Source organism: Gouania willdenowi, chromosome 1 (assembly GCF_900634775.1).
Source record: "Gouania willdenowi chromosome 1, fGouWil2.1, whole genome shotgun sequence".
Taxonomy (NCBI): domain Eukaryota; kingdom Metazoa; phylum Chordata; class Actinopteri; order Blenniiformes; family Gobiesocidae; genus Gouania; species Gouania willdenowi.
In genome coordinates, this window is record NC_041044.1 from 43,588,396 (window position 1) to 43,614,879 (window position 26,484).

General features: G+C 37.6%; 1 protein-coding gene across 1 annotated transcript; it reads left to right on the forward strand.

Moving 5' to 3' along the window:
- The first annotated feature begins 987 nt into the window (after positions 1-987).
- Positions 988-7,317, forward strand: rtn4rl2a (reticulon 4 receptor-like 2 a). The gene is made up of 4 exons (XM_028460857.1): positions 988-1,129; positions 1,936-2,162; positions 4,497-4,730; positions 5,432-7,317. Exons 1-4 carry the CDS (start codon positions 1,072-1,074, stop codon positions 6,287-6,289), a joined length of 1,377 nt encoding a protein of 458 aa, XP_028316658.1. The 5' UTR covers positions 988-1,071; the 3' UTR covers positions 6,290-7,317.
- Positions 7,318-26,484: the final 19,167 nt, after the last annotated feature.

Consider the following 26,484-nt stretch of genomic DNA (forward strand, 5'->3'; position numbering starts at 1 on the left):
AGGACGGGAAGAGATCTATTCGTTATACATCTGTAAAAAAGAAGGGAACAGATCTACTATGTATACATCTGTAACAAAGGACAGGAATAGATCAGATCTATTCTTTATACGTCTGTAAAAAATGACGGGAACAGTTCCTTATATGTATGAAGCAAAAAACAGGAACAAATCTATTCTTATATGTCTATGATAAAAGGAAGGACGTCATAAACCAACCAATTGATTTGTGTGATAATGATTGCTTTTTGGGACACAAAACCAAAACAATGCATAACAGAAAAACTGCATTATGTTAGATTATAGATTATATTGATTAGTCTGTAAAGTACATTTAGTGAAACTATAGAAGTTGACATTGCTTTAACATCCAAAATTTGGTAAAAAAAAATAAAAAATAAAAATGTTTTTTTCGGTTAAATTAGTTTAACCTTTTATTATATAATTAAGCAGGTAATTCCGACGCAGATGAAATGTATGAAACCTACATATTTGAAATATCACTGCCACATTGTTTGATGACGTGGTGAACCTACACAGAGAATCCCTGATGGCCTCAGTGAGCTGTGAGTGAATCCTCGTTTGAATCTGAATCATAGTTTGGAGACATTCCTTCTTCTTCTTCTATCTTATCTAACACCGTTCATCTGCTTCTCTGCGCGTCGGAAACGGACCATAAGAGTCTCTCCATCCTCACTGGGCACGGTGCCTCCGCCCTCCATCCTGCTCCTCCTCTCACATGGTCGGTGCGCACTTCTCCATCGCCATCCCAGCCCGTTACGCACGCGCTCCTCAGTGATTCCCTGCGGTCGGCCCCGCCTCTTCCCGTTTCTTTCCGTTCATTCCGCCCTCGCTCATTCATTCATGATGACCCCCGGCCGGTGACGTAGGAGAATCCTCGGTACACCCAGCCATTGGCGGCGGCGGCGGGTTGCTCGGGTATAAATGGAGCGCCGGGTGCACCGAGTCCTTCACACTCTCAGTCGCTCCGACTCGGGAACCAGAGCATCAGCGGAGATAGCAGGCTTTACTTCGGTCTCTCAGGCTAACTCGCTTTTGGGCTTTTGGTTCAGGATGGAAACGTCTTCTTTTTCCCGGAGCCGACGATGCTCCGTCGTGCGCAACTGCAAAAGTAAGTATCGACTGTAATTCCTTCTCATTTTGGGTTTTTAAAGCTCCTTTAAGCACAGGGACATGAAGTTTACTCTAATTCTAAGGATACAATGCAAAAATCATGACTTTTTTTCTTCATCTTTGGTTGTAGTGCTGTGCGTAATAGTGAAGGTGAAGCACATGATGCGTAAAGCTTGATTTATTTACCTCCAGCTCATATTTATGATATGTTCCTTATATCTGCTGTGCAAGAGAAGCTTAATGTTTAAGACTTTATTAAATCATTTTCCGACATTATTGTAGCTTTTTTAAATGTGTTTTCAGAGTCAGTGCAAGATTTTTTTGTTGTACTGTGGAAAAATGTTTTATGGTTACACAGATTGTTTGAAACTGCCATAAATTAGGCACAATGTAGTATAGGTGTAAAGTATGCGTTCTGTTGCCCTGGTTTTGAATGAATGCAACCTTGAGGTAAAATGGTAGTTTATTGTGAAAGACAGCTTTATTTTGCAGCATGCAATGTAATGCCATGCAAAAACCCCTATATAATAATTAATACAGCTCCTAAAGGTTTAGCGTGTGCAAAATGATATTTTAAATGCATTAAATGTGATCATTCTAATTATAGTCCTATAGATATATCCCACTTTTTACATTTGTGCAAAAAAAAAAAAAAAAACGTTTTTTTTTTTTTTTTTTTTTTAATGTAAGTAAATGAAGCCCAGTGTAATTTTGAGTGAGATTAAACGAGTTTTTGTTGGTAATAATTATTAATGTGGATCAGCTCCGACTCACTGCGCACCTCTCCATCCTCTTCCTCTCCAGATGGTCTCTCCCTGTGGTTGGCGGTCTGGCTGGTCCTCGCTACGCCCGGTCCGGCGTCGTCGTGTCCGCAGTCGTGCGTGTGCTACCCGACGCCGATGACCGTGAGCTGCCAGGCGCAGAACTTCACCGCCGTGCCCGCGGGAGTTCCGTACGAGTCGCAGCGCGTCTTCCTGCAGAACAACCGCATCATGGAGCTCAGAGTCGGATCGTTCAGCTTTGGAACTCAGGTGAGAAACAACACTTAGTAATCTAATGGTCCAACTTACGGCCCGTGGGCCAAATCTAGCACGCCAAGGCATCAATTTTGGACCAATTACATGGAAAGTAATAAATCTCAGTGTTTTACAGTTTGAGAACAATAAATTATTATAAAGAGTCATTTACACGCGAAGTGTTCAAGATGTTGAGTTTTTACAAAAAAAAATGCTTGGAATTCATAGGTTTAGCCCCTTGGAGATCACACTAGTCCTTTTGTAGCTCCTGTTTACTGCAGCCATAAGGATTTAGGCTGTGTTGTAAATGTCCCACTCCATACTATACACTACAAACTTAACGAGTATATACTATATACTATAAGTATGATTAGGATGATATGCATTCCCACTGAAGTATACTTCCAAGTTTCCCAAGATAGAAAATAATAGACCATTATTGATCACCAGAGGGGAAATTCACATGTTGCAGCAACACAATAGAATAGCAGACAGTAAGAACACAAATAAATACCAACATAGGATAATAGTGAATATGTACGACTATGGGACAGATATAAATTAGGAAAAAATAATAATTAAGAAAAAACTAAAACAAAACAACGAAAACGGCATAAAAACACAACAAATGTGCAAAATCAGAGTGGTGACAGTTATTGAGTTAAACAGTGATGTTGGAAAGATGCATTTGGAACCTTCAATGAGAAAAACCTTGTTCACGCTGAGGCTAAATATCATTGTTGATTCTCCACCTTTACTTTGAAAGTTCTGAAAACATTTTAAGTGAGAAAGTGACCAAGTAGAATATCAACATGTGCTCATTTCATCCATAAAACTCACAAAGACACAATTAATTCACACATTTTGGAGATTTTCGGAGACCAGCCATTGTGCTACTGACCAAACTTCCTGTTAACTTCAAAACAAGAGCCCTATTCACAAAATTGTTGGAAGACTAATGGAAGACAAGAAGAGATGCTTTTATTTTGAACCATTTCGGACCATTTTACATTCAGCTCGCAATGCATCATGGGATGGATGAGTATGACGAGTGTGCCCACCGCGCATACTTAAAAAATGTCCCCATATCGTATACATCCTGGTATTTCTTGCATGCTCAATCTTTTCATACTATCTAATATGTACATACTACATACTCATTTTTACGTCAGACTTAGTATGAGTAGTACGTTAGTATGAGTACGTTAGTATGACATTTTCGACCCATTCCTACTCTGAGGCTGCTCAGTAACAGAACAATGTTTGGACTCATCGTGAGCGCCCCCTACATGAGGCACAAGTACTTGCTTCCTCACTTTGTGCCTCTCGCTGTGGTTTTATTATCCATCAGTGAGACTAAACATCTTACACAAAAACATAATCTAAGATCGGGGTTCCTCCACTTGTGGGTGGGGATCCAAAAGGTGGTCGGGAACCTAATTTAGGTGGGTCACGAGCTTTTGCTTTTATCCAATAAATGAACACTTTCATGTGCTTGTTTCTGAAATATATCAGTATCTAGCCGGCATTACAAAAACAAGTTTATCCAAAGCAGTTTTTCCAATATCTACCTATTGATAATTTGAATATCTGAACATTTTAAATGTTTTGTACTTTTAAAAATTATTTAGCTCAACTTTTTTAACTGATATAAAGAGGGGGTACACATGATTTGACAAAAATGCAATGGGGTACAGGGGACAAAAAATGATTGGGAACCATTGCTTTAGTATGAATTTGAGAATTTGACTTTTTTCTTGTATCATTTCACAGCACTGTTTGTAAAAGGGTATCTCCTTTATTCAACCAGGCAGAATCTCCTTTTAAAGAACGACACTGAAGAGGAAAAAAAAACAGCAACATTTAAATGTCCAAACGCATTTACTTGTTGGTCCTTTAGCTGAACTTTCGATTCCCCAACTAGTGCTGAGATCTTTCAACTTCCCTCTGAGGGTCATTCTGTGAAGAGGCGGAGGTGAAAGTTCACAAGGAGACATTTATTATTAATGAAGAGCAGCTAGTGGGAGAGTGTTAGTCTGAATAAAACAAAAAGCAGCAGAAGATGAAGATATTGTGAAAGTGGTTTGGTTTAAGATGACTTCAGTGGTAATTTAAGATCTGTATAAATCAAGTCCATTTACCAAATGTGAGTAGAAAAGTTGATGCAATCATATTTATATTGCACCAAGTACATCACATTCATCTCACTTAATTTTAAAGATTAAACATAGATGGATGAAGGGAGTCCTTGAGATGCAGTTTGCAGGTTGATAATTATCATAAGAAATAAAGTTTTCTCTTGGATTCCAACTGTAGAAGAAGCCAGATTGAAGTCTTTCTCCCTTTCAGGTTCTGTGGCTATTCTCCAACAACATCACGTGGATCGAAGCTGGAGCGTTCAGTGAGCTGAGGGACTTGGAGGAGTTGGACCTCGGGGACAATCCCAACCTCCACAGGCTGGAGGGAGGTGCCTTCCGGGGGCTGGAGAAGCTCCAGAGCCTCCACATGCATCGCTGCAGACTCACTGCGCTTCCCCACGACATCTTCCACAAGCTGTACAGTCTGCACTTCCTCTATCTGCAGGTAGGGGGCGCAACTACTGATCCACCGATGTGGATTCTTTCCAACGAACCCGTAAATACATATGTTTGACCTTCTCCGACCAATAACTAATGAAGAAAACAATCATTAACATTGAATTCCATGTATTATAGACAGTAAATGTGCTGTATATATCTTTAGTTCGGTTTCTATTACCCTTGGAAATGCGCAAAATCTAAACTGGTAATGGAAACAGTCAAATATCGCTAGAAAGTTTTTATGCTTTCATTGAGGTTTTTCAGACATTTTCATAATGAAATGTAACGCAAAAGCTCAATAGAAACGCTTTTTTTACGTGACATACCTGGTCACATGACCACTTCTCGCTGAGAAAACAAGGGGCATTACTTGTCAAGTCTCGCAGGATGAGATTTCACGCAAGTTATGAGGCTCCAAAACAACCTTCGATGGAAACACATTCAAAGAGCAATTACACTTTGTGGAAACTTAAGAAATAGCGCTTTTATTTTGACAAAACTGTATAGGAAACAGCTAGTGACAGTTCAACATGTTTTGGTTAGCTTAGCATGTCGCAACACTGTCTACGAAGGGTCAATGGGTAAAGGAGCGGGGCTTTTTAAGTTGACAGAGGTTAAATCTATATTCCGTATCAATATTACTGGCCGATAAATAATCTCTGGATGTTCCGATCTGATCTGTATTTTCATCTCTTCTCTTTTCAGGAGAATAATCTCCACTTCCTGCAGGATGACATCTTCTCAGACCTCATCAACCTAAGCCAGCTGTTTCTGCATGGAAACCGAATCCGCACCCTGTCTGACAACGTGTTTCGTGGTCTCGTCAACCTTGATCGTCTCCTGCTTCACGACAACCGCATTCGCCAGGTGAACCGCCGCGCCTTCAGGGACCTCGGCCGCCTGACCATGCTCTTCCTCTTCAACAACTCTCTGGCCGAGCTGCCCAGTCAGACCCTGCGCGACACACAAGGCATCGAGTTCCTGCGCCTGAATGCCAACCCCTGGTCGTGCGGCTGCGAGGCCCGCGCCCTGTGGGAGTGGTTTCGCGAGGCCCGCGTTTCTTCTTCTGAGGTGATCTGTGCTTCTCCCTCCACCCGCCGCGGCCAGGACCTTCGCTTTCTCCGTGAGATGGACTTCGCCCTGTGCCCCTATCCTGACCCTGGCTCCATCGGTGGCTCCACCACCACCACCTTCAGCACCAAGACCCGCTGGTGGTTCCACAAAAATAAGCCCCAGTCCTCCACGAAAGGCATCTTTGAAAAGTCCTCCGAGACTGTCAAGGCCGGTCTTTACGGGAAAGGTCCGTCCACGGACACGTCGATGGTCAAGTATGAGCTGGGAGAGGAAGAGTTGGCCTTGCCCAAACTTGACCAAGAAGAATATTGGGCGAACTACGGCAACGAGGACTCAGGCGTCACTCTGCGGTGCTTCGAGCTTGATTGTCCACCTGAATTTGATCTGACTCCATCATCGTCCTCTTCTAGATGCTCCTCACCCTCTTTTCTTTCCATACTTTCTCTATCTTTTGTCACTCTCTGCCTCCAACTGCTATTATTACGCTGAATTGGACTCTTACACCCTGTCTCTTCCGGCCTGTTTTAAAGGCTGTGAGGACCTAAGTTAGACTCTCTACACCCCCTTTGCCCACTCTGCTGTAAGCAGATCTTTAAGGCAAAGCAAGGGAGATGGGGGGGGGGGGCGGTCAGATTGTGACTGTACCGCGTATGAGGTTAACACTTTCCAGGGATGTTTAAGAGATATGTTGAGCTAAAAACTTTACAAGTATGGCCTTTTGTGGCTTGTACCTGTATGATGTCATGCTACGGTACCCTGCAATCAGGGCTACGAGGGCTGAGTCCATCTATAGTGCTAACAAAAGTTTACAGCAGTTGTGAATGATGTCTATTGTGCCATTAGCGCACCCAGTTAGACACAGAGATTACTGTAGGGTTTGGTGCGCAGTAATGACTATTCTGTAACCACTTAAAGTGTTGTGTAAATAGGTTCGTCATCCGCTTTCATCTCGAGCCACAAAAACTGTGAAGGCTTGTGTTTCTAGAGGACAGAGCACCGTGCACAGCGTGGAGGAGAAACGCACTGTGAGGGAGAGCGAGGACAGAAGGGAGAGGGTGGTTTTACAAAGGCAGAGTCTCAAGAGTCTCTACCAGAAGTGTTGAGAAGCAAAGCAGAAGCTACAAATCATTGGTTCTACATTGCAAAACACAACTTCCTTTAGCATTTAGATACAGTTTTTGGCATGTCCAAAATAGGGCTGGGCGATATGAACCAAAACTCATATCTCAATATTTTTTCCACAAAATGGCGATATACGATATAACTCTTAATATTTTTATTTCAAATTAAGACTGATGAGAAAGACAAATCAGGGTTAAATTTGCTGACGCAAAATGCCACACAGGCACATTTATTTAAAAAACTGTTACATAATGTGACTCTTTTGGCCTTTTCTCCTATAATGGACAGCAAGTGTGAGTGAGTTCTGTAGTGTGGCTTGTTTAGGGGAAGATTGGGTTAGAACACACTGAAATCCATGTAACTGTGTTTTTAATGCTGTTCTGAGAAGTAGCAAAATCAGCAACTCCTAAAATGAGTTTTTTTAAAACAAAACAAGCTAGGTAGATTTTCTATATCATCAAAATAGAAAACTCGATATATCTTGAATCTCGATATATATCGCCCAGCTCTAGTCCTAAATGTGTTTTTTAGATAAAAACATGAACATCGCCAAACTAACTGAACTGTAACGACAAGATCTGTTAATTTATGATCTTATGTTTACATCCCCTGCCTCTTCTTCTATAGATTGATAGTGATTGGTTACCATCTTAAAAGCTAAATTATTACCACCTACAGGGCTGGAGTGTGGAACGCTCCAAAGGCTTAGATAACGGGCTGGTTCCCTTAAAAATCACCAAAGTTTAGAGACTTCTGCACCTGAACCAGGTGTGTAGTGGTCTGTAGGACCGTCGTAGAAGGTTGAGGGCGTTAACGCAGCGAGTCGGACTTAGCACAGGACAGTGCTGGCGGTAGAAGCAGCAAAACCTACAGGAGGTTCAGTGAGAGTTCCCTCGTCTTTGGTCGTTCGGTCCACTCGACTCATCGCATCCAACATTTGGTGTAAATACAGCGTTGTTCTCCAACAACCGAAGACAACCACTGCTTCCTGTCAGGAAGCCAGAAATCTGTTTTTTTGGATGTCTTTCTGTGACATATGGATGATATATTGATATGATGTGTTATTAATGAAGATCTTGATATAAAAACATTTGATGAATAATTCCCTTGTGTCTCTGTCTTACTACGACCATGATGACCTCAAAATGGTTCTACTTTTTTTTTTTAATCAAATATTACTCTAAAACAGCCAGTGTTTGGGTTAATGATGGTAGTGTCTCATGTTGAACAATGTAAAAATGTTTCTAAAACAAAGAGAAATAAAGCACAAGGGCTTAAATAAACTATAGTCACTAAAAAATGCAGATCAAATCTATCAGATTTAATCTAATTCAACTTTAAAGTCTGAAAAAACATATGCAAGAAACAGGTGGTGGCCCTACTTTTCTCTGCATTTAACAGAAACCAAAGCTAAAGTGACACGTTCGTACCTTTTTATACTGTTATAACTGACTTTGGACAGAGCTACGAGTCATTAAATAAACAACATTTTGTTTTCTTACTGCAGAGATGAGTAACTTTGATCACAGTGGGGACACAAAAGAGTGATCTGAGGGTCACATGATCAACATTAAATAAGCATTTAGAATAATAATAATAATAATGCATTGATTTTATATAGCGCTTTTTTGGGTACAATTACAATATGACGAATCTGAGCACAGGAAACATTAAAGTCTGTGTGTTTTGTTGGTGTTATGTAGGTTTTTGAGTGATTTTGTGTATTTATGTTGTCCTTTTGTACATTTTTCTGTCATTTTGTGTGTTTTAGAGGTAATGTTTGCCTTTTTGCTGTCTTTTTCTATATTTTTCTGTAATCTTGTATATACTTGAGGTCATTCATGCCTTTTTGCTGTCTTTTCATAGATATTTTTCTGTCATTTTGAGTATTTTTCTGTCAATTTTGTGTGTTTTTGAGGTCATTCATGCCTTTTTGCTGTCTTTTTATAGATATTTTTCTGTCATTTTGAGTATTTTTCTGTCAATTTTGTGTGTTTTTGAGGTCATTCTTGCTTTTTTGCTATCTTTTTGCATATTTTTCTATCATTTCTTGTACATTTTTTGTGTATTTTTCTGTTAATTTGTGTTTTCCTGAGGTCATTTGTGTCTTTTGTCTGTCTTTTTATATATTTTTCCATCATTTGTATTTCTCTGTCAATATCGTGTGTTTTTTAATTAATTTTTGGGTTTACTTTGGGGGACGCACAAAATAAGACAGAGGGCTGCATGTGGCCCCCGGGCCACCTGCTACACCTGTTAAAGCGACATATTGCAAACAAATAAAATCATTTTTTAGACACACAAAAAAAAATCCAGACTGTGAACAACAGGTTGGCCACAAGTTGCGTCGTTTGCGTTGTTATCGTATCATGTCGGCCTTAATGAGAATCAGATCAGGGCATCTGTGTGTGTGAGTAAAAGAGGATGAATGGATTCACAAGCTGCCAAACACAACGAGGAGGTAAATACGTCAATGGGTAAATCACTGGGCTGATTCATCGACAAACACACAAGCTGCAAAAAGCTGCCTGATTAGTAGCTGCGCTCCCAGACGCTCAGAGATTAAAGAAAGTAAATCATGGCCCAGTACTGACGCATATTTACATCCAACGTTGCTCGGATGGACGCCAACGAACAGCTAATGACGACTTAGTCCTCATTTCAGTCTCCTAACAGACTGAACTTGTGTTAGTACGAGTTGCCACGATACCAAAATGAGTAACCACGATACGATACCAGACAAAGTATCACGGTTCCGGGTAATCTCGCGATACTGAAGTATTTTTTTATTATTATTATTTTTATGAACTGCAATGTATTTGTACAAGTTAGAAATACGTATTAACTATTTATAATGTTGTTTGGTGCATGATAAAAGTACATGAACAAAAACATATCAGCAATAAAAAAACAAATAAATGAAGTTAGAATTTATATGATTGAAATTAAAAAATAATCATTCAGTTTCCTTTGTACATCCATTTATGTTTAACTAATAATAACAAATCCACTGTCTTTGACATATTTGACAATAAGGCTTCTTCTCCAACATAATAAACCATAGAGGATAAAAAACAATAAACAGGAACTGATTCCCTAAGAAAACTATATTTTTATGCATTTTCTGGATGACGTCACTGGTGTTTTATGAGACTGGCTTTGGCTCCTATAGCTGGTGACAGCGCCTGGACAGTAGATCTCCTATTGCTTTACCGTCTCTGCCTTGTTTAAAGCCAAAATAGTTCCAAATGGAACTTTTGGAGTTAGTGATGCCACTGACGATGACGCCACTGCAGCAGACTCGTCGCTCGGGCCTGGTGCTTCTGCCATGTGTTGTCTCGTGTTTGTGACTGTAAGCCGTGCACGCGTCCAGGCGAGACAGAACTTTAGCTCGTTGTTTGTTTTGAAACTAGCACTGGTAGCATCGTAATCCACAATAGTACCGTCGTGTAGAATTTCTAGTATCGTAGGAACCGTTACAATTTGGCACCGCGGGGTACCGTGGGTATTGGGCAACTATAGTTATTACAACTTAAAAACAAAGAGGATTGTTCTGATTGGCCCGTTCAAATAAATGTCCCTCTCCTCATTCCAAATACGACACCAGTTGGCCAAAACTAGTCTAAAACAAAAAGTAGAAGGAAATGTAAAAGTGTTGTTATCGTTTTGTTCAAGTCATTGAAGAGTGCAAAAAAAAAAAGCACTTAACGGCGTTATTTTTCTGTAATTAACTAATCGCAATTAATGCGTTAAAATCCTAGCCCTAAGTATTATGGGTATATCAGGAACTCGTGAAATGACAAAGGTTCCACGCTGTTTGGAGTGCAAAAAAAAGCGATTAAGGGCATAATTTCTTCTTTTTTGTGTGCGTTATTTACTGTAATTAATTCATCGCAATTAACGCAATAATATGTTATTACTTCATTTATACGCAGAAAACCTTGTTCAGGAATTTTTTTTGATCTACTGACGTGTTATGACTGTCAAAGGCCTGAAGCGTCGCTTTGATGTTTCCTCGACTTCCGCGTAATGATTCCAGAATTATTATTACGAGTTATTATTTGAAATAATTCCAAGATTATTACACATAATATTAGTATCACTTTGATGTTTCCTTGACTTCCGCAAAATAATTCCAGAATTTTTATGTGGAAAATAGTGTTGGGACTTTAACGTGTTAATTGTGATTTATTAATTACAGAGATATATGGAAGTCAAGGAAACATCAAAGTGATCAGCAGACGCTTTTGAAGAAGACTGGCAGTTGATAGTCGAAACATGTCAGGAGATCAAAGTAAATTTCCTGGAAAACTGTTATCTGGATAAATGAAACCATAACATATTATTAAATATTATTATTATTTTTTTATTTTATTTACCCTTGACGCACTGAAAAAAGGTCTGCGACTCACATGTGGGTTGGGACCCGCGAGTTGAGAAACCCTGTTCTCATTAATGTCATAAACCTGCTCATAGTTTCCATGGTCCTGCTTTAGTTTGGATCGACTCTTAATCTGGTGAAGAAGAAGAAAAAAAGCCAAACACCTCCCATCAGTGCTTCCAAACATGGGCTCATGGTTTCCTCCTGAGGAAATGGAGGTGATGTAACTCTGCTTCACTGTCTTTTGATCATCCATCTTTCTCTGCTCCTTTTTTAATCCTAAGGGCAGAGAAAACCATAGAAGAAGAAGGTCAGTGGAGTAAGGCGAGCATGTAGGAGGAGAGGAGCTCAGTGGGAATGTGCAGAGTTACAGAAATATAACATAAACCAACGTGCATCACAAATCCACCTTTTCCTTTTCCAAACCCAGTATTCTCTAGAACCTTCCTGGTCTCTGGATACCTGTGCTACAGGTGCAGCCATGACAGTGAGGTAATGCTAACACGACGTGTCCATAGATACAATCATCAATAACGGTCGGTTTAATTTTATTTGCAGTAAAAGAAAGAGGAAGGAAGAAGAACCTTTTTTAACACAAACCTGTCTTTGTTTCATTCTGTGTTTCTTTCCTTTAACAATTTTCTTTCTCTAAACAACAAAAGCACACAAACACCCACACACACACACACAGCTGAAATTGTGTAACACCTCCAGGATTTTCTTCAGCTTTCTGAAACGTGCAGAAGGAAAAAAACAAGAATGTATGAGAAACATGTTCAGTATCTATCAGATACTGGATCATTTCCCATTTATTTATTTGATTAAAAACAGACTCAAGCTGCTTTTCAGTGTGTTGTGAACATTCAGGTGTTTCACTAAATACAAAGACCCTGTGCTTTCATTTTGAAGGGGATTCATTAATGCCAAAAAGTGACATTTATTCTTATTTGTAACAGTAGGTGGAGATGATTGGTTGTATTGTGTATTAATATACATATACGTCATAACACATTATTTCTAATAACATTCATTCATGTCAGCATTAATTAGTTGCCGTTTTGTGATTTATTTTTTTGTCTTATTGTGTATTTTTCTTGTGCTTTTGGAGTCATTTTGTATATTTTCTCCCATATTTTTTGGTATCTTATTCAGTTATTGTGCCCATTTGTGTCATTTTGTGATATTTATGTTGTTCTGTTGTGTATTTTTCTTACTTATTGTGTTTTTCGAAGTCGTTTTGTGTCGTTTCCAATATTTCTTTTGTCTTATTGTGTATTTTTCTTGTGGTTTCGTGTTTTTGGATTTTCTCCCATATTTGTTTGGTATCTTATTCTGTAATCGTGCACATTTGTGTCATTTTTGTTGTTCTGTTGCATGTTTTTCTTTCATTTTGTTGTATTTTTGTAGTCGTTTTCTGTATTTTTGTTGTTTTGTGTTTTTTGAGTTATTTGGTGTATTTTTCCCTCTATTTGTGTAATTTTGGACTGGCATTTTGGGTGTTGCCTGTGATCACTTTAAGTGTTTCTGCTGTAAATCAGAAGCTGTGTGTCTTGATGTAACTTTGTGAAATCAAGGAATGAAAACTCAGTGAAATGAAACTATTGGTCTATTTTTTGCGTCCTAACTGCCTTCTCTACAGATTCATCATTCAATCTGTAAATGTCATCTCCTCTATGTGTCGTCACTCTCACTCCTCCGTTCCACACGTTTAAGGCCAATGCGTCCCGAGGTATTCACACTATGGCCAACCTGTTCACACCAAAGTCATCGTCCTCTGTGTGCGTTTCCCTAGAGATTGTGTTGTTGCCATTCCTCCAGCCTCAGTGTTGTGTTGTTTTTGCTCTTTTTTTCCTTCCCTCTCTCTCTGCTTCACAGACGTAAATCTGTGCTCGTTCTGTGTGACGTGTCCCTCACACTGAATGAGAACTGCCAATAATAACTCAATGTCAAGTCTGAGACACTGACATGTAACACACTACTCACATATTGCCCGCCGAGTGTTTTCAGCATGTGATCAAAGCCATCATCATGTTTGACACTTTTATTTCAAGGTTTTTGGCTTTTAAGCCGACACGGACAAGTGTGTGATTTTGTGCAGCTCTTAAGGTGAACACACTGACTCAAAAGACCCACAAAATGACAAATACACAACAGGACAAAAAAAAAAATACACAAAAAGAAATTGACAAAATTACTCCAAACACACAAAATAACTCAAAAAACACAGGACGACTTAAAAAAATTAAAGAAAAGTAAATAAACCCATAACACCAATACACAAAAATGAATCATAATACACAAGACAAAAACAAAAATGCACAGATTGACAGAAAAGTATATGAAACAACAACAAAATCACTTAAAAAAAAAAAAAAATTAATCCAAAAAACACACAAAACAACAATGCATAAAAAACTACAAAAATACACAGAATGATAGATAATAAATTTAAAAAATTACTCAAAATTGACAGACAGAATACACAAAATGATTAAGAAAAATACTCAAAATGACGGAAAAACATAATTAATAAACCGGAAAAAGGTACAAATTACCTCAAAATAGGGATGTAACGATTCACTCAACTCCCGATACGATTCGATTCACGATACTGGGTTCACGATACGATTCTCTCACGATTTATTTTACAAAATGGAACTGTAGACAAATTTTTTTTTTGGGAAAATACGGTACTATTTTCCTTTTATTTTTCATTGTCAAAAGAATTCCTTGATAAACTATTCAAAACAATGCAATTTAACTAAAAATAAATCTTGAATTAAATAAATAAAAGAATAATACAAATGAAAATGAAGCCTATTAATTTAAATTCTGGTTCTATAATAAACAATGCAAAACTGCATAATGGTTATTTTTCTTTTTAAAAGTGCAACTGAAAATGTATTTTGTGCCTTAACAATTGGACTTTAAAAAAAAAAAAAAACGTCATTGCACTGATTTTCGTCATATTTGTTTGGACCAGCAGAGGGCGGTGGTAACCCAGTGGTCGGTTGGCATGCAGATATCTTGCAGTGAAGAGGAGAAGCTATGCTAGCAGACAGAGCTAATAGAAAAACATGACTCTTACAGATATTCAAGTAATATTACAGATATTCTTTCGGTGCTAAAGGGGTAATGAATCATTTATTAACATGTTTAAGAGTAGAAGGCAGCCAGAAAGAAAGTATTAGCAGACTCCGCCCGCCACCTACACTTGTGTAACCAGCCCTGTTTAAAAAAAGTACTGCGATTCAATTTTCAGAAAATCGATATCAACCGTGATACCTATGAATCAATTTTTAACTGCCTTACGATTAATCGTTACATCCCTACCTCAAAAACATACAAAATTACAGAACAATACACAAAATTCCCCCCTAAAAAATATTCAAAATGACAAATACATAAAAAGAAGCTAAAAGGCACGAATTACCTAAAAAACATACAACATGATAGAACAGTGCACAAAATAACAGAAAAATACACAAATTGATGCAAAAATATACTAAAAATCACAGAAAAATATATAAAAAGACAAGAAAAAGGCATAAATTGCATAAAAAGTACACAAAATGACTCCAAAAACCTACATTACACCGACAAAATATACTAAATGAGAGCAAACAACAATCTGCTCTAGGGGTGGGTACCTCACAATACGATACAAAGCTCACGATAACGATGATCTCACACTATGACGATACTGCGATTATCAATATATTGGTCAGAAATCAATCTACGATAATCTGACATTACAAAAAAAAAAGATTAAGTGAAAAAAATGGATTTTATATCTGAAAGACAATAAATTGCAAAAGTGTCCTATGAACAGTGACACTATTTTAGTGCAACATTTCTGTAAATAAGTGTCAACATATCAATGTAAACCAATAAGTATCTGTAATAGTGCTTTCTGTAAACAATAAATAGGGTCTTTATTACCAGTGACATCATTAAAGTGCAATATTACAGTAAACAATATATTGGTTCCTTCAACAAATAGTGACAACATTTGTGTGACGACGTACCTGCACATTTTAGTGAAAAAGCAGAAAAGGTTTTGGAAAAAAAAATAAATAAAAATCACGCGAGCATATCGATAATCAATCGTGCTAAAAAATATTGCGATATATCGCTGTATTGAGATTTCGTCACACTCCTAATCTACTCATTATTCTAAATGTTGATATGAATGTTAATCATGTGACCTTAACTGTGATAAAGGTTTTCCATTATAGGATGTGTGTGAGTGTATATATCTGCCTGCAGCTCTTTAATCTGATTTATTTTTCTTCTGCGTTTGTTTGTGCTTCAATAATCGAGTCTGAGTTTTTATTGATAAATATGATAATGTTTGTTCAGTTTTCTGCTCTAAAGCTCCTCCATCACTTGTTTTCTTTAAAAAATCAATCAGACACTTTGACTTTACATTATTTTGTTGAATGGCACAAAAAACACAACAAAGCTACACTTTTAGTGCGACTCTAATTATTGTGCATCCCAGTGCTTGTTGTATTGAGCAGTTTGTCTGCCAGACTTCAGCGTCTGTTCACACACACACACACACACACACACACACACACACACACACACACACACACACACACACACACACACACACACACACACACACACACACACACACACACACACACACACACACACACACACACACACACACACACACACACACACACACACACACACACACACACACAGAGCTTGTCATGATGTCTATATAAGGATGAAACGAGCACATCAAACCACAGCCACGCTGCCATTGGTCTCCCAGTAGAACTCCATGACGCACATCCATCGCCCATCACGTTCAGAGCTGTGTGGGTTTGACTGGACGCCGTCCATGTCACTCAACTGTCTGATTGGACGTGGGCGGGCTGGCAGCGGGCGGGGCCTGTGTGCATGTGTGTTACAGTATGTCTGAATAGATGAATATGAATTAATTCAATCGATTTCAAAGAGAAGCAAAGGATAGACATAGAAATGATGATAGAGACACTTGTTGTTACTCTGTTTGTTCAAATGCGTCATTACTTTGTCACACTTTGTTCTTACCTGCTAGCTAACACACACACACACACACACACACACACACACACACACACACACACACACACACACACACACACACACACGTACATGCAGGCATGCACACACGCACACACACACACTTTGCTGTATTCAACTCTTTGTTGAATTCAAGAATCCATTCATGACGTGCAGCGACTTCTTCAGATTCAAAACGTCTTGGTTTAATTTTAAAAACAAAAACTGAGTAACAAAATGAGTTTGTTGCTTTATATAAAACCAGAGGTTTGTAAGTAGAATACCAACTCTTTACGATTACAGTACTTGGGTAACATAATACTCAAATAAAAGTAGAAAGTAGCTGTATATCTTTCTACTATGGACATTGTTGTCTCAGCAAATTTTTTAATGGTTAACGGGAGCAATAAATACAAAACTATTAAATAGATGACAGTAAAACATTTAAAAACAAGTAGAAAAAGTAGAAAACATTAAACAAAGGGACATGTATTAATCTTAAACAACCTAACCTTTTTACCTTATCAGCATTTTTGTTGTAATGAATATATTTTGTAACCATAATTTTTGTCATAAACATTTTCGGTGTAATAAACATTTTGGTTGTAATAAACATTTTGGTTGTAATAAACATTTTTTTTTAACGGACATTTTGTCGTAACATTTTTTTTTTGCAATGAAAATTTTGTTGTAACCATCATTTTTGTCATAACATTTTCATCGGAACACTCTGATTTAACACTTTTGCTGTGACAAACATTTTTCTTGTAATATATATTTTCTTCGGAATACTTTTGTTGTAATAAACATTTGTCATGACAAACATTTTAGTCATAACGCTTTTGCTGTAATGAAAGTTTTTGTTGTAATAAACGTTTTTGTTGAAATAAATGTTTTTGTCCCAACACTTTTGTTGTAATAAAAAAAATCTTAATGGAAATTTTTTGCAATGAACATTTTTGTTGTAACCATCATTTGTCATAACAAACATTTTCATCGTAACACTTTTGTTGTAATAAACATTTGTCATAACGAACATTTCTGTTGTAACACTTTTGTTGAAATAAACATTTTTGTTGTAATAAACTTTTTCGTTGTAATACTTTTGTTGTAATAAACACTTGCCATAACAAACATTTTTGTAATAAAGAACATTTTGTCAGAATGAACATTTCCGTTGTAGCATACATTTTGATGATCATTTTAGCATAATTGACATAATTTTATCATTGTGATTAACATTGCTGAGGCATATTCGTCTACGTATATTATAAGTTACTCCTAAATAGGGATGTAAAGAATAATCGTAAGGCAGTTAAAAATCAATTCATAGGTATCCCGGTTCACATCAATACTGTGAAAATTGAATCGCAGTACTTTTTTTAAACAGCAGAGGGTGCTATCCAGAAGTGTTGGCGGAGAGCGGAATCTGCTACTACTTTCTTTCTGGCCGCCTTCTACTCTTAAACATGTTCATAAATGATTCCTTACCCCTTTAGCACCGAAAGAATATCTGTAATATTACGTGAAGATCTGTAAAAGTCTTGTTTTTCTATTAGCTCTGTCTGCTAGGGCATAGCATCTCTTCTTCACTGCTAGAATAGCTGCATGCCAACCGACCACTGGGTTACCAGCGCCCTCTGCTGGTCCAAACAAATATCTGACGTAAATACAATGCAATGACTGTTATTTTTTTTTCAAAGTCCAATTGTTTAGGCACAAAATATATTTTCAGTTGCACTTTTAAAAAGAAAAAGAACTATTATGCAGTTTTGCATTGTTTACTATAGAACCAGAATTTAAATGAATAGGCTTCTTCTTCATTTGTATTATTCCTTTATTTATTTCATTCAAGATTTATTTTTAGTTAAATTGCATAGTTTTGAATAGTTTATCAAGGATTTCTTTTGACAATGAAAAATAAAAGTACAGTACAGCATTTTCTAGTTTTTTTCCCAAAAAAAATTAAGGAATATTTTTCAGTCATCATTTGTCTACAGTCCCATTTTGTAAAATAAATCGTGAGAGAATCGTATCGTGAACCCAGTATCGTGAATCGAATCGTATCAGGAGTTGAGTGAATTGTTACATCCCTAGTTGTGAAGAACATTGTTGTCATGACGGGCATTTTCTCTTGTTGCTGCAGCAACAAATAAACAAGTATCGTGAGAAAAGTGATAATTTCAAATGCGAAACATCTTCTTGAGATATACACTGTTCTACAAGGAAATCTAGCTCATGTCATAACATTGGACTTCCTTCTTCCATATTGAGCCGATACTCATTGGTTTGTTAGAGTTTCTGCTCTGATCACTTCTTTGCCCTCACTGAGGGAAAACCGATCTGATTAGAGCGATGGAACAAAGGTGTGCAGCTGTGACATGTTGTTTTGATCTACAACGCCTCCGCTTTTTTTCCATGTTTCTGAGACTTCTGCAAAGGAACAAAGCTGTGCATAGAATATGACATTATATAGAGGATGCACAGGGTGTAGCATATGGAATAAATGAAAGAATGGAAACATAATGCAGATACACATACAATTAGACTATTATCAAAGGAAAAAGCAACATACGTGCTGTGATGGATGTGTTCGCTACAGGTCGACTTTATCTTCCACTGATTAAAGTCTAAAGTGTAAAGTTATGGAGAAAAGATTCTTTATTCCACCAAGCTGACCATCAATGGTATCACCTTTTAAGAATAACATTAAACCTACGTCTGAAGGAACTTCATCATTTCTCTCAAACACAAACGATCTTCACTTAATTTTTCACAATTTTTTTATTCACATAAAACAAACACGTTTGTTATATTAAAAATAATCTGGTTTATTTTTTTCCATTATTTATTGTTACAAACGAACATAAATGAGAAAAAAGTAAATATTCTGGTTATATATATATATATATATATATATATATACACATTTATATTTATCCTTTATTCTCTATCTATCCTTTATTTATCCCTCATCCTTTATATTTATCATTATTATTATTATTATTGTTGCTGGGTTGTTCTTTGTTTTTTTTCTTTATTTTTTTTTGTTGTTTGTTTTGTGCACCAACTACCAAGATAAATTCCTTGTACTGTCCTTAAAACAGTACATGGCCATTAAAAACATTTCTGATTCTGATTCTGAGTTGTAATAAACACTTGTTGTAACAAACTTTTTTTGTCGTAACACTTTTGTAGTAACAAACATTAATTGTTGTAGCAATTTTTTTTGTTCCAACACTTTTGAGATAAACATTTTTTTCGTAATGAACATTTTTGTCCTAATGAACATTTTTTCCCTAACACTCGTGTTTTAATAAACATTCTTGTCGGCTAGTCATTTTTATTGTAACAAACATTTGTCAAAACGAATTTTTTTTGTTCTAACACTTTTATTGTAATAAATATTTTCGGCAAAACACTTTTGCTGCAATTTTGTCGTAATGAACGTTTGTCGTAACAAATTTTTGTTGTAGTGAACATTTTTGTCCTAATAGGAATTTAGTCATCTACTAATCATTTTTATTGAAGTGGTATTAAGCAGTGGCTCGCCATCATCACTTCTAATGCTACCTGCTTCCCCCTGGTGGTCTGGAGGAGCATTACATCACTCTGATTGGTGATACTGAAGGTTTGACAGGATTTTATATCAGAAAACTGATGAAATATTGGAAGAAAGTCACATTTTTAGGACTAATTTAGCGGCTGCTTTAAACTCATAATTTCACAGAGTGCTAACGGAGGGTGTGTGTGTGTGTGTGTGTGTGTGTGTGTGTGTGTGTGTGTGTGTGTGTGTGTGTGAAAAGGTGAAATGTCAGCGATGCTGACTCGGGCTTGTAAACAGCTCATTGTTGACGTGTGGAGGTGAAACTGAGGTATTTTGCAGAGCCGAAAAGATAGCAGCAGAAGAGGCGTGACGTCTGAGTCATGTTCTTGGATTTCTCTGCAGCCGAGAACATTTGGGAGTCTTAAGTGTGCAAACGCACACATACACACATACACGTGTTGGCAGCCTTTGGTGCCATTGCCGCCTCTCTAAAAGAGGCCCACTGGGAGACAGACGCTCTTCTTTGCATCACGCGGGTCAGATTCACGCACATGCATGCCCACACACACACACACACACACACACACACACACACACACACACACACACACACACACACACACACACACACACACACACACACACACACACACACACACACACACACACACACACACACACACACACACACACACACACACGAACAGGTGGTCCCAAAATATCTGCATGTTTTCCTCGACACGAGCGTTTCGATTGCCTTTTTTAGTGAGACGTCACATACTCACATAAGTTCACACATTCAAACATTTCTCACGTTAATATGCTTATGCCAGGAAATAATCCTCATGTTGATGAGTGAGCTCTCCACAAATAAACAAAGCAGAAGAGGATCTAATCGTCATCTGTGCAGTGAATTTAGAGATTAGAGACAAAAAAAGCAACATGAATGAATCTGACATCAGAAAAGTTTTTTTCCTCCTAAAATCTGAATCGTCTCATGTCGATGGTGGCAGATGCTTTTCTTTTCGCCACGTGTGACATATCTTGTTTTTCATGCTGCTCTTAATATACTTTATTTCCCAATGACTAGGAGGGATGTAACGATTAGTCGTAAGGCAGTTAAAAATCGATTCATAGGTATCACGGTTCACATCGATGCTTTTTTAAACAGCAGAGGGTGATATATATTATTCCTTCTCGTCCAAAAGCGTAGGTGGCGGGCGGAATCTGCTACTACTTTCTTACTGGCCTTAAACATGTTCATAAATGATTCCTTACCCCTTTAGCACCGAAAGAATATCTGTAATAATACGTGAATATCTGTAAAAGTCATGTTTTTCTATTAGCTCTGTCTGCTAGCGCATAGCATCTCTTCTTCACTGCAAGGATATCTGCATACCAACCGACCCCTGGGTTACCAGCGCCCTCTGCTGGTCCAAACAAATATCTGACGTAAATAAATGGTAAAATGGACTTGATTTTATTTAGCGCTTTATCACCACACTGAAGCAGTCTCAAAGCGCTTTACATATCAGCTCATTCACCCAATCACTCTCACATTCACACACCAGTGGAACAGGACTGCCATGCAAGGCGCTAGTCGACCACTGGGAGCAACTTAGGGTTCAGTGTCTTGCCCAAGGACACTTCGACACATAGTCAGGTACTGGGATCGAACGCCCAACCTCTCGATCAGAAGACGACCCACGACCACCTGAGCCACTGTCGCCCGTGCAGTGCAGACTGTCCAATTGTTAAGGCACAAAATACATTTTCAGTTGCAGTTTTTTTTTAAAAAGTAACTATTATGTAGTTTTGCATTGTTTACTATAGAACCAGAATTTAAATTAATAGGCTACTTCTTATTTCAATCAAGATTTATTTTTAGTTAAATTGCATTGTTTTGAATAGTTTATCAAGGGATTCTTGAATGAAAAATAAAAGGAAAATAGTACAGTATTTTCCCCAAAAAATAAAGGAATATTTCTCAGTCATCATTTGTCTACAGTCCCATTTTGTAAAATAAATCGTGAGAGAATCGTATCGTGAACCCAGTATTGTGAATCGAATCGTATCGGGAGTTGAGTGAATAGTTAAATCCCTAATGACTAGGGTTGAGCACCGAAAACTGGTTCCTAACGTTCGGTTCCGGAACCGTTACAAATATGTTTGAATTTTGATTATTTTTTTCGATTCCTAAATGCCCGCACTAGTTTGTTTGTTTGTTTGTTTGTTTACGTGGGGTTTGTATAAGGTGCGTTCAGAATGTGACTATAGCGACTGCAAATAAATTGCGCTATACAAATAAATTTGCCTTGCCTTGCCTTACAAAATAAAAGTCAGTTGGAGCAACGTTATTAGAATGTTACATTCAAACAACATCTCATCAGGGCTACAGAAGATCTGTGGGAAAAGTTGTTTGGTTGTTGTGGACAAGACCATCCATTCCAGGGATTGTAGAGTCTGAAACATCGTAGCTTATTGATAACTTCTGATACTCTCAATTATTCAAACCCGTAGTGGTGAAATAATTGATGCATCCATGTGTGCGTTTATTTTTGTTTAATCATTACGGTCTGGAATTATGTCATCAGGATAATTTTAATCAGGTTAATTTAAACCAAGTTGATCAAAACTTAATCGATAAACCTGATCAGATTCAGTAAATCATTGATCCCTGAGAGGGAATTGGGTGACATTAATGTTGTTCTCATACATTTTTATATGACATATAAATAATTAAAAAGGAGCAGTCAGAATAATCCATGTCACTATAACTTATATCTACTTTTTAATTGTATCTTACTTTATTTTTGACATACATTTTTGTTTATTTATTTTTTATTAATATTTATTTTTGTTTCTTCACAGGAGTTAAAAACTAAAATTTTCTTTAAAAAAAATCATAAATATTTCTAAAAAAAAAAAAAATGGGAAAAAATAAAATGAAATTTGGAAAAAACTTACACTGATTTTATAGGGCCCTAGGTTTACATTATTAGCCTATCTACTGTAGTAAAGCAGACTGTGCCAAAAGGACAATAATTCATTTGTTGTGGGTTTATCCACTTTAATGCACTTTAGTTTGTTTTCTTTTTGTAATGCATGTTTTGCCTAATATAAATGAAAAACTTTGCTACTGGAATATTTTAAAAAAAAGGTCAGAATATTCAATAAACATTTACTTTAAAAATTTTTTAAAAAACATGTCTAAAAATTGTTTCTAGGTTATTTTTGCAATATCAAAAAAATAGTGAAAAATGTAACCGTATTCGGCCAAGCTTTTATATTTTATTCGGCTTCGGCCACAGATTTTCATTTTGGTGCATCCCTACCAATAATACTGATGCACAGCCCACAACACAAAAAAACATGAGAACCAGAGGAGAAGTCGACGCTATGCTTCGTGGACATTATTTTAGCTTCAATAAAAACACTGGATGAAAAACATAAGCCCAGTTGTGTGAAACTTGTGTAAAATGGAGTTTGTGGATCAGTAGAGCTCAGCTAGCCTCAGCTAGCACCTCAATGCTTAACATGTAACAGCTAACACCTCATTGCTAAACATGTAGCAGATAGCACCTCAACACTAAACATGTAGCAGATAGCACCTGAATGCTAAACATGTAGCAGCTAGCACCTCTATGCTGAACATGTATCAGATAGCACCTCAAAGCTAAACATGTAGCAGCTAGCACCTCAATGCTGAACATATTCGTCCTCTGTTAGTCCTCCTTACGGAAGCGTTTCCATCAGCCTCAGAGTCCAGAGCACCTATCAATCCTGAACAAACCTAACGTGGTGATTTAACAACTTTATGCAGTTTATCCTTCTATTACAAACTAGCTGACTTTTACTGCATCCACACCGCTGCTGCTGCTGCTGTGGGCGCTCACTCGCTCTCTTTCTTTCTCTATCTCTCTTTCTTTCTCTCTCTCTCTCTCTCTGACAACATTTATCTGCATCGTTGCTATGATGAGGCAATGTGCATCATGAAAAAATGAGTGATCAGAATGATTATGTGCGAACAAAAATTATTTAATGTTAACAATTTCATTATTCCATCTGGTCTAATGTGACAGAGCTCATTTTTGTGGCGATATGAAGCTTATCAAACCGGGAAAAATCCACAATCTAGCCGTGTCATTGTTTAAGCCGCAGGGTTCAAAGCGTGAGAAAAAAGTAAAGGCTTATAGTCCGGAAATTACGGTACACATTACGTTAGCACTCAGTGATGGAAATAATAAACACAATTTAGTTGTTTAAGCTCATATATTGTTTTCATTGATTCAGTCATATACCAAAATCTATTTAAATTAGAAAACCGTTGCTTCTCGGGACAAAAATTGTTGTCTGTTTTCAAGTGACCAATATTTTTCAATCGTATTCTATTGCTTCATTTGGATCAGAAAGCTTTGGCTTTTTTTCCATCACTAGTTCAAAGTGATGGTCAATGATATGAAACCTGTAGGACAGCAGCCCTCCAGGACCCAGTGATGACACCTTCTCCCCTCAGTGTAAACCTGATCAAAAGTTGCTGCAGAATGCCTTGTTTTCTCATCTTTTTTTCTATCCTGTCGCTTGATTTGATGATGTCAGATTCAACATCTTCCCACATTGTTAGTCTGTGTGTGTGTGTGTGTGTGTGTGTGCGTGTGTGTGTCATCCTTCAGGCACTCTGTGTTCTGCGGTGATGACTGTGTGAGCTGTTTCATGCCTCGGCCAACGCTCCTTTACCCCCCGTTGTTTCACCTCTTCATGTTTGGACTCTACTGGGCAAGCAGACGAAAGTGAAAGGGATTTATTTAAAAAAAGCACAAGTTGCTTGCATGTTAAATGCTGCAAAACACTGTTGTGTATCAGATATTCTGCCTGTGGCTCTCGAGCCACACGCAGCTCTTTGGCTCGGCTCCAATCACTGTGTTGTCTGATCTGAGCTGTCAAATATTGATCCATGACAAAGGGTGAAAGAAAAAAATCAATTTGATGATTTATTGCAATATTTCACCGCACGACTATCGTATCCATTTTTTATAAATCATGTTTTTAACAAAAAAAAACATTTAATTGCGCTAACATATGCATAGCACATAAACACCTGGTCACTAGGTGTCAGTTAATGCATTTTTGCTGGAATTTGATGCCCTTTATTTTCATAAAATATACCAGCTGCTTCAAACACTTACCGGAGCTGCTACATTGCTTTATTGTCATCATCTCATGTAGAGATTACAGGAATAGTCCATTCAAGGTGATAGTCCGCTAATTTGTCCGAACCGCTGTGTCGCAATGTGTCACAAACACAGTGTTGCCAGATTTGTGGTTCATGTTTAGGTTGGTCTAAGATGTGAGGCTGGAAATTGTGCATCGGATCTGGCAACACTGATTTCCGATTTCACGTGTGACATCACAAATGTAGAAAATTTGAAACGGAGCAATTTTCTCTGTGTTGTAAGTCTAACACAGACCACAAACAAACGACTGGATGGTTTTATTCACAATTAGTGTGCTGGTGGACACAGAAAAAATAAAAATTATAATCTGCCGTAGGAAACGCACCGCATCATACGCAACTTTGAAGCGAAGCACCGCCCACCAGCGACACATCCAACTCGGTGAGTTTCACTGCCTGTTGAAGCGAGGAGCGGCACTTTTTTTTCTCCTCTCATAAACATAAACCACCAGTGAAAAAACAAAGTGTGATTAGCGGCTAATGCTATGCTAGCTCAGTGCTGACTTTCAAAGATGAAAACTACAGAGAGAACATTTACATGCTACTACCACCTCCTCGCTGATACTCCTCCATGCCTAATCCTTCCTTGTCCGGTCCCGGTTTTAAAGGGCGTGTCATACAGCTCCAGGTGGTCACACACAGCTTCTACTCCATGGTTGAATGGGTGAACAGACCAGTGTGCTTGTTGACGGCCTGACGTCATCGACAACAAAGACTCTGATTGGCTTTCGTCATGCCAAACAGCCGCAGGAGTTCAATATTTTCAACTCAACTCAAAATCGGGAGCGCGCTCGCACGGCCAACGTACTAGACGTGCGGATTGCACCGCACTGCCGCACAGGAAAGATTTCGCATCGAGGACGCATCTGTCCATTGACTTTGTACGTAATCTGGACGTACGGACATTTTGTAACAGAATCAGAATCTGTTGTAGAAGCAAAAGTTAAAATTTTTTGGAAAAAATTTAATTTGACAGTTTGATAAATGTACCACTTGTTAGTTTACTTGTTCTTGCAAGTTTAGCAAGTTTTTTTAATAAATTGTAGTTCATACCATTTTGTACTTGAAAAGGTGACATTTGTAATTATCGATATTGTGACATTTTGTATTTTTGGTATCGGGATAAATCGTAACGTGACATGCAAATCGTAAATCGTATCGTCAGATCCATGGCAATGTACACCCCTGTATATGAATAAATAGGATCCTAAATATACGCTTGTTTTAGTGCAAAGGACTATTGATACATTATTACATTATTTTTTTAACGACAGAATCTTATTTACAATTGACATATTTATCATAGGCAAGTTTGGTCACATGTAGGAGGCAATTTA

Bases quoted from the DNA above. Each gene is read 5' to 3' on its own strand.
- rtn4rl2a (XM_028460857.1), top strand. From the start codon at position 1,072: ATGGAAACGTCTTCTTTTTCCCGGAGCCGACGATGCTCCGTCGTGCGC. The intron at 1,130-1,935 runs GTAAGTATCGAC...CTTCCTCTCCAG, and splicing joins CGTCGTGCGCAACTGCAAAA to ATGGTCTCTCCCTGTGGTTG. The intron at 4,731-5,431 runs GTAGGGGGCGCA...TTCTCTTTTCAG, and splicing joins TGCACTTCCTCTATCTGCAG to GAGAATAATCTCCACTTCCT.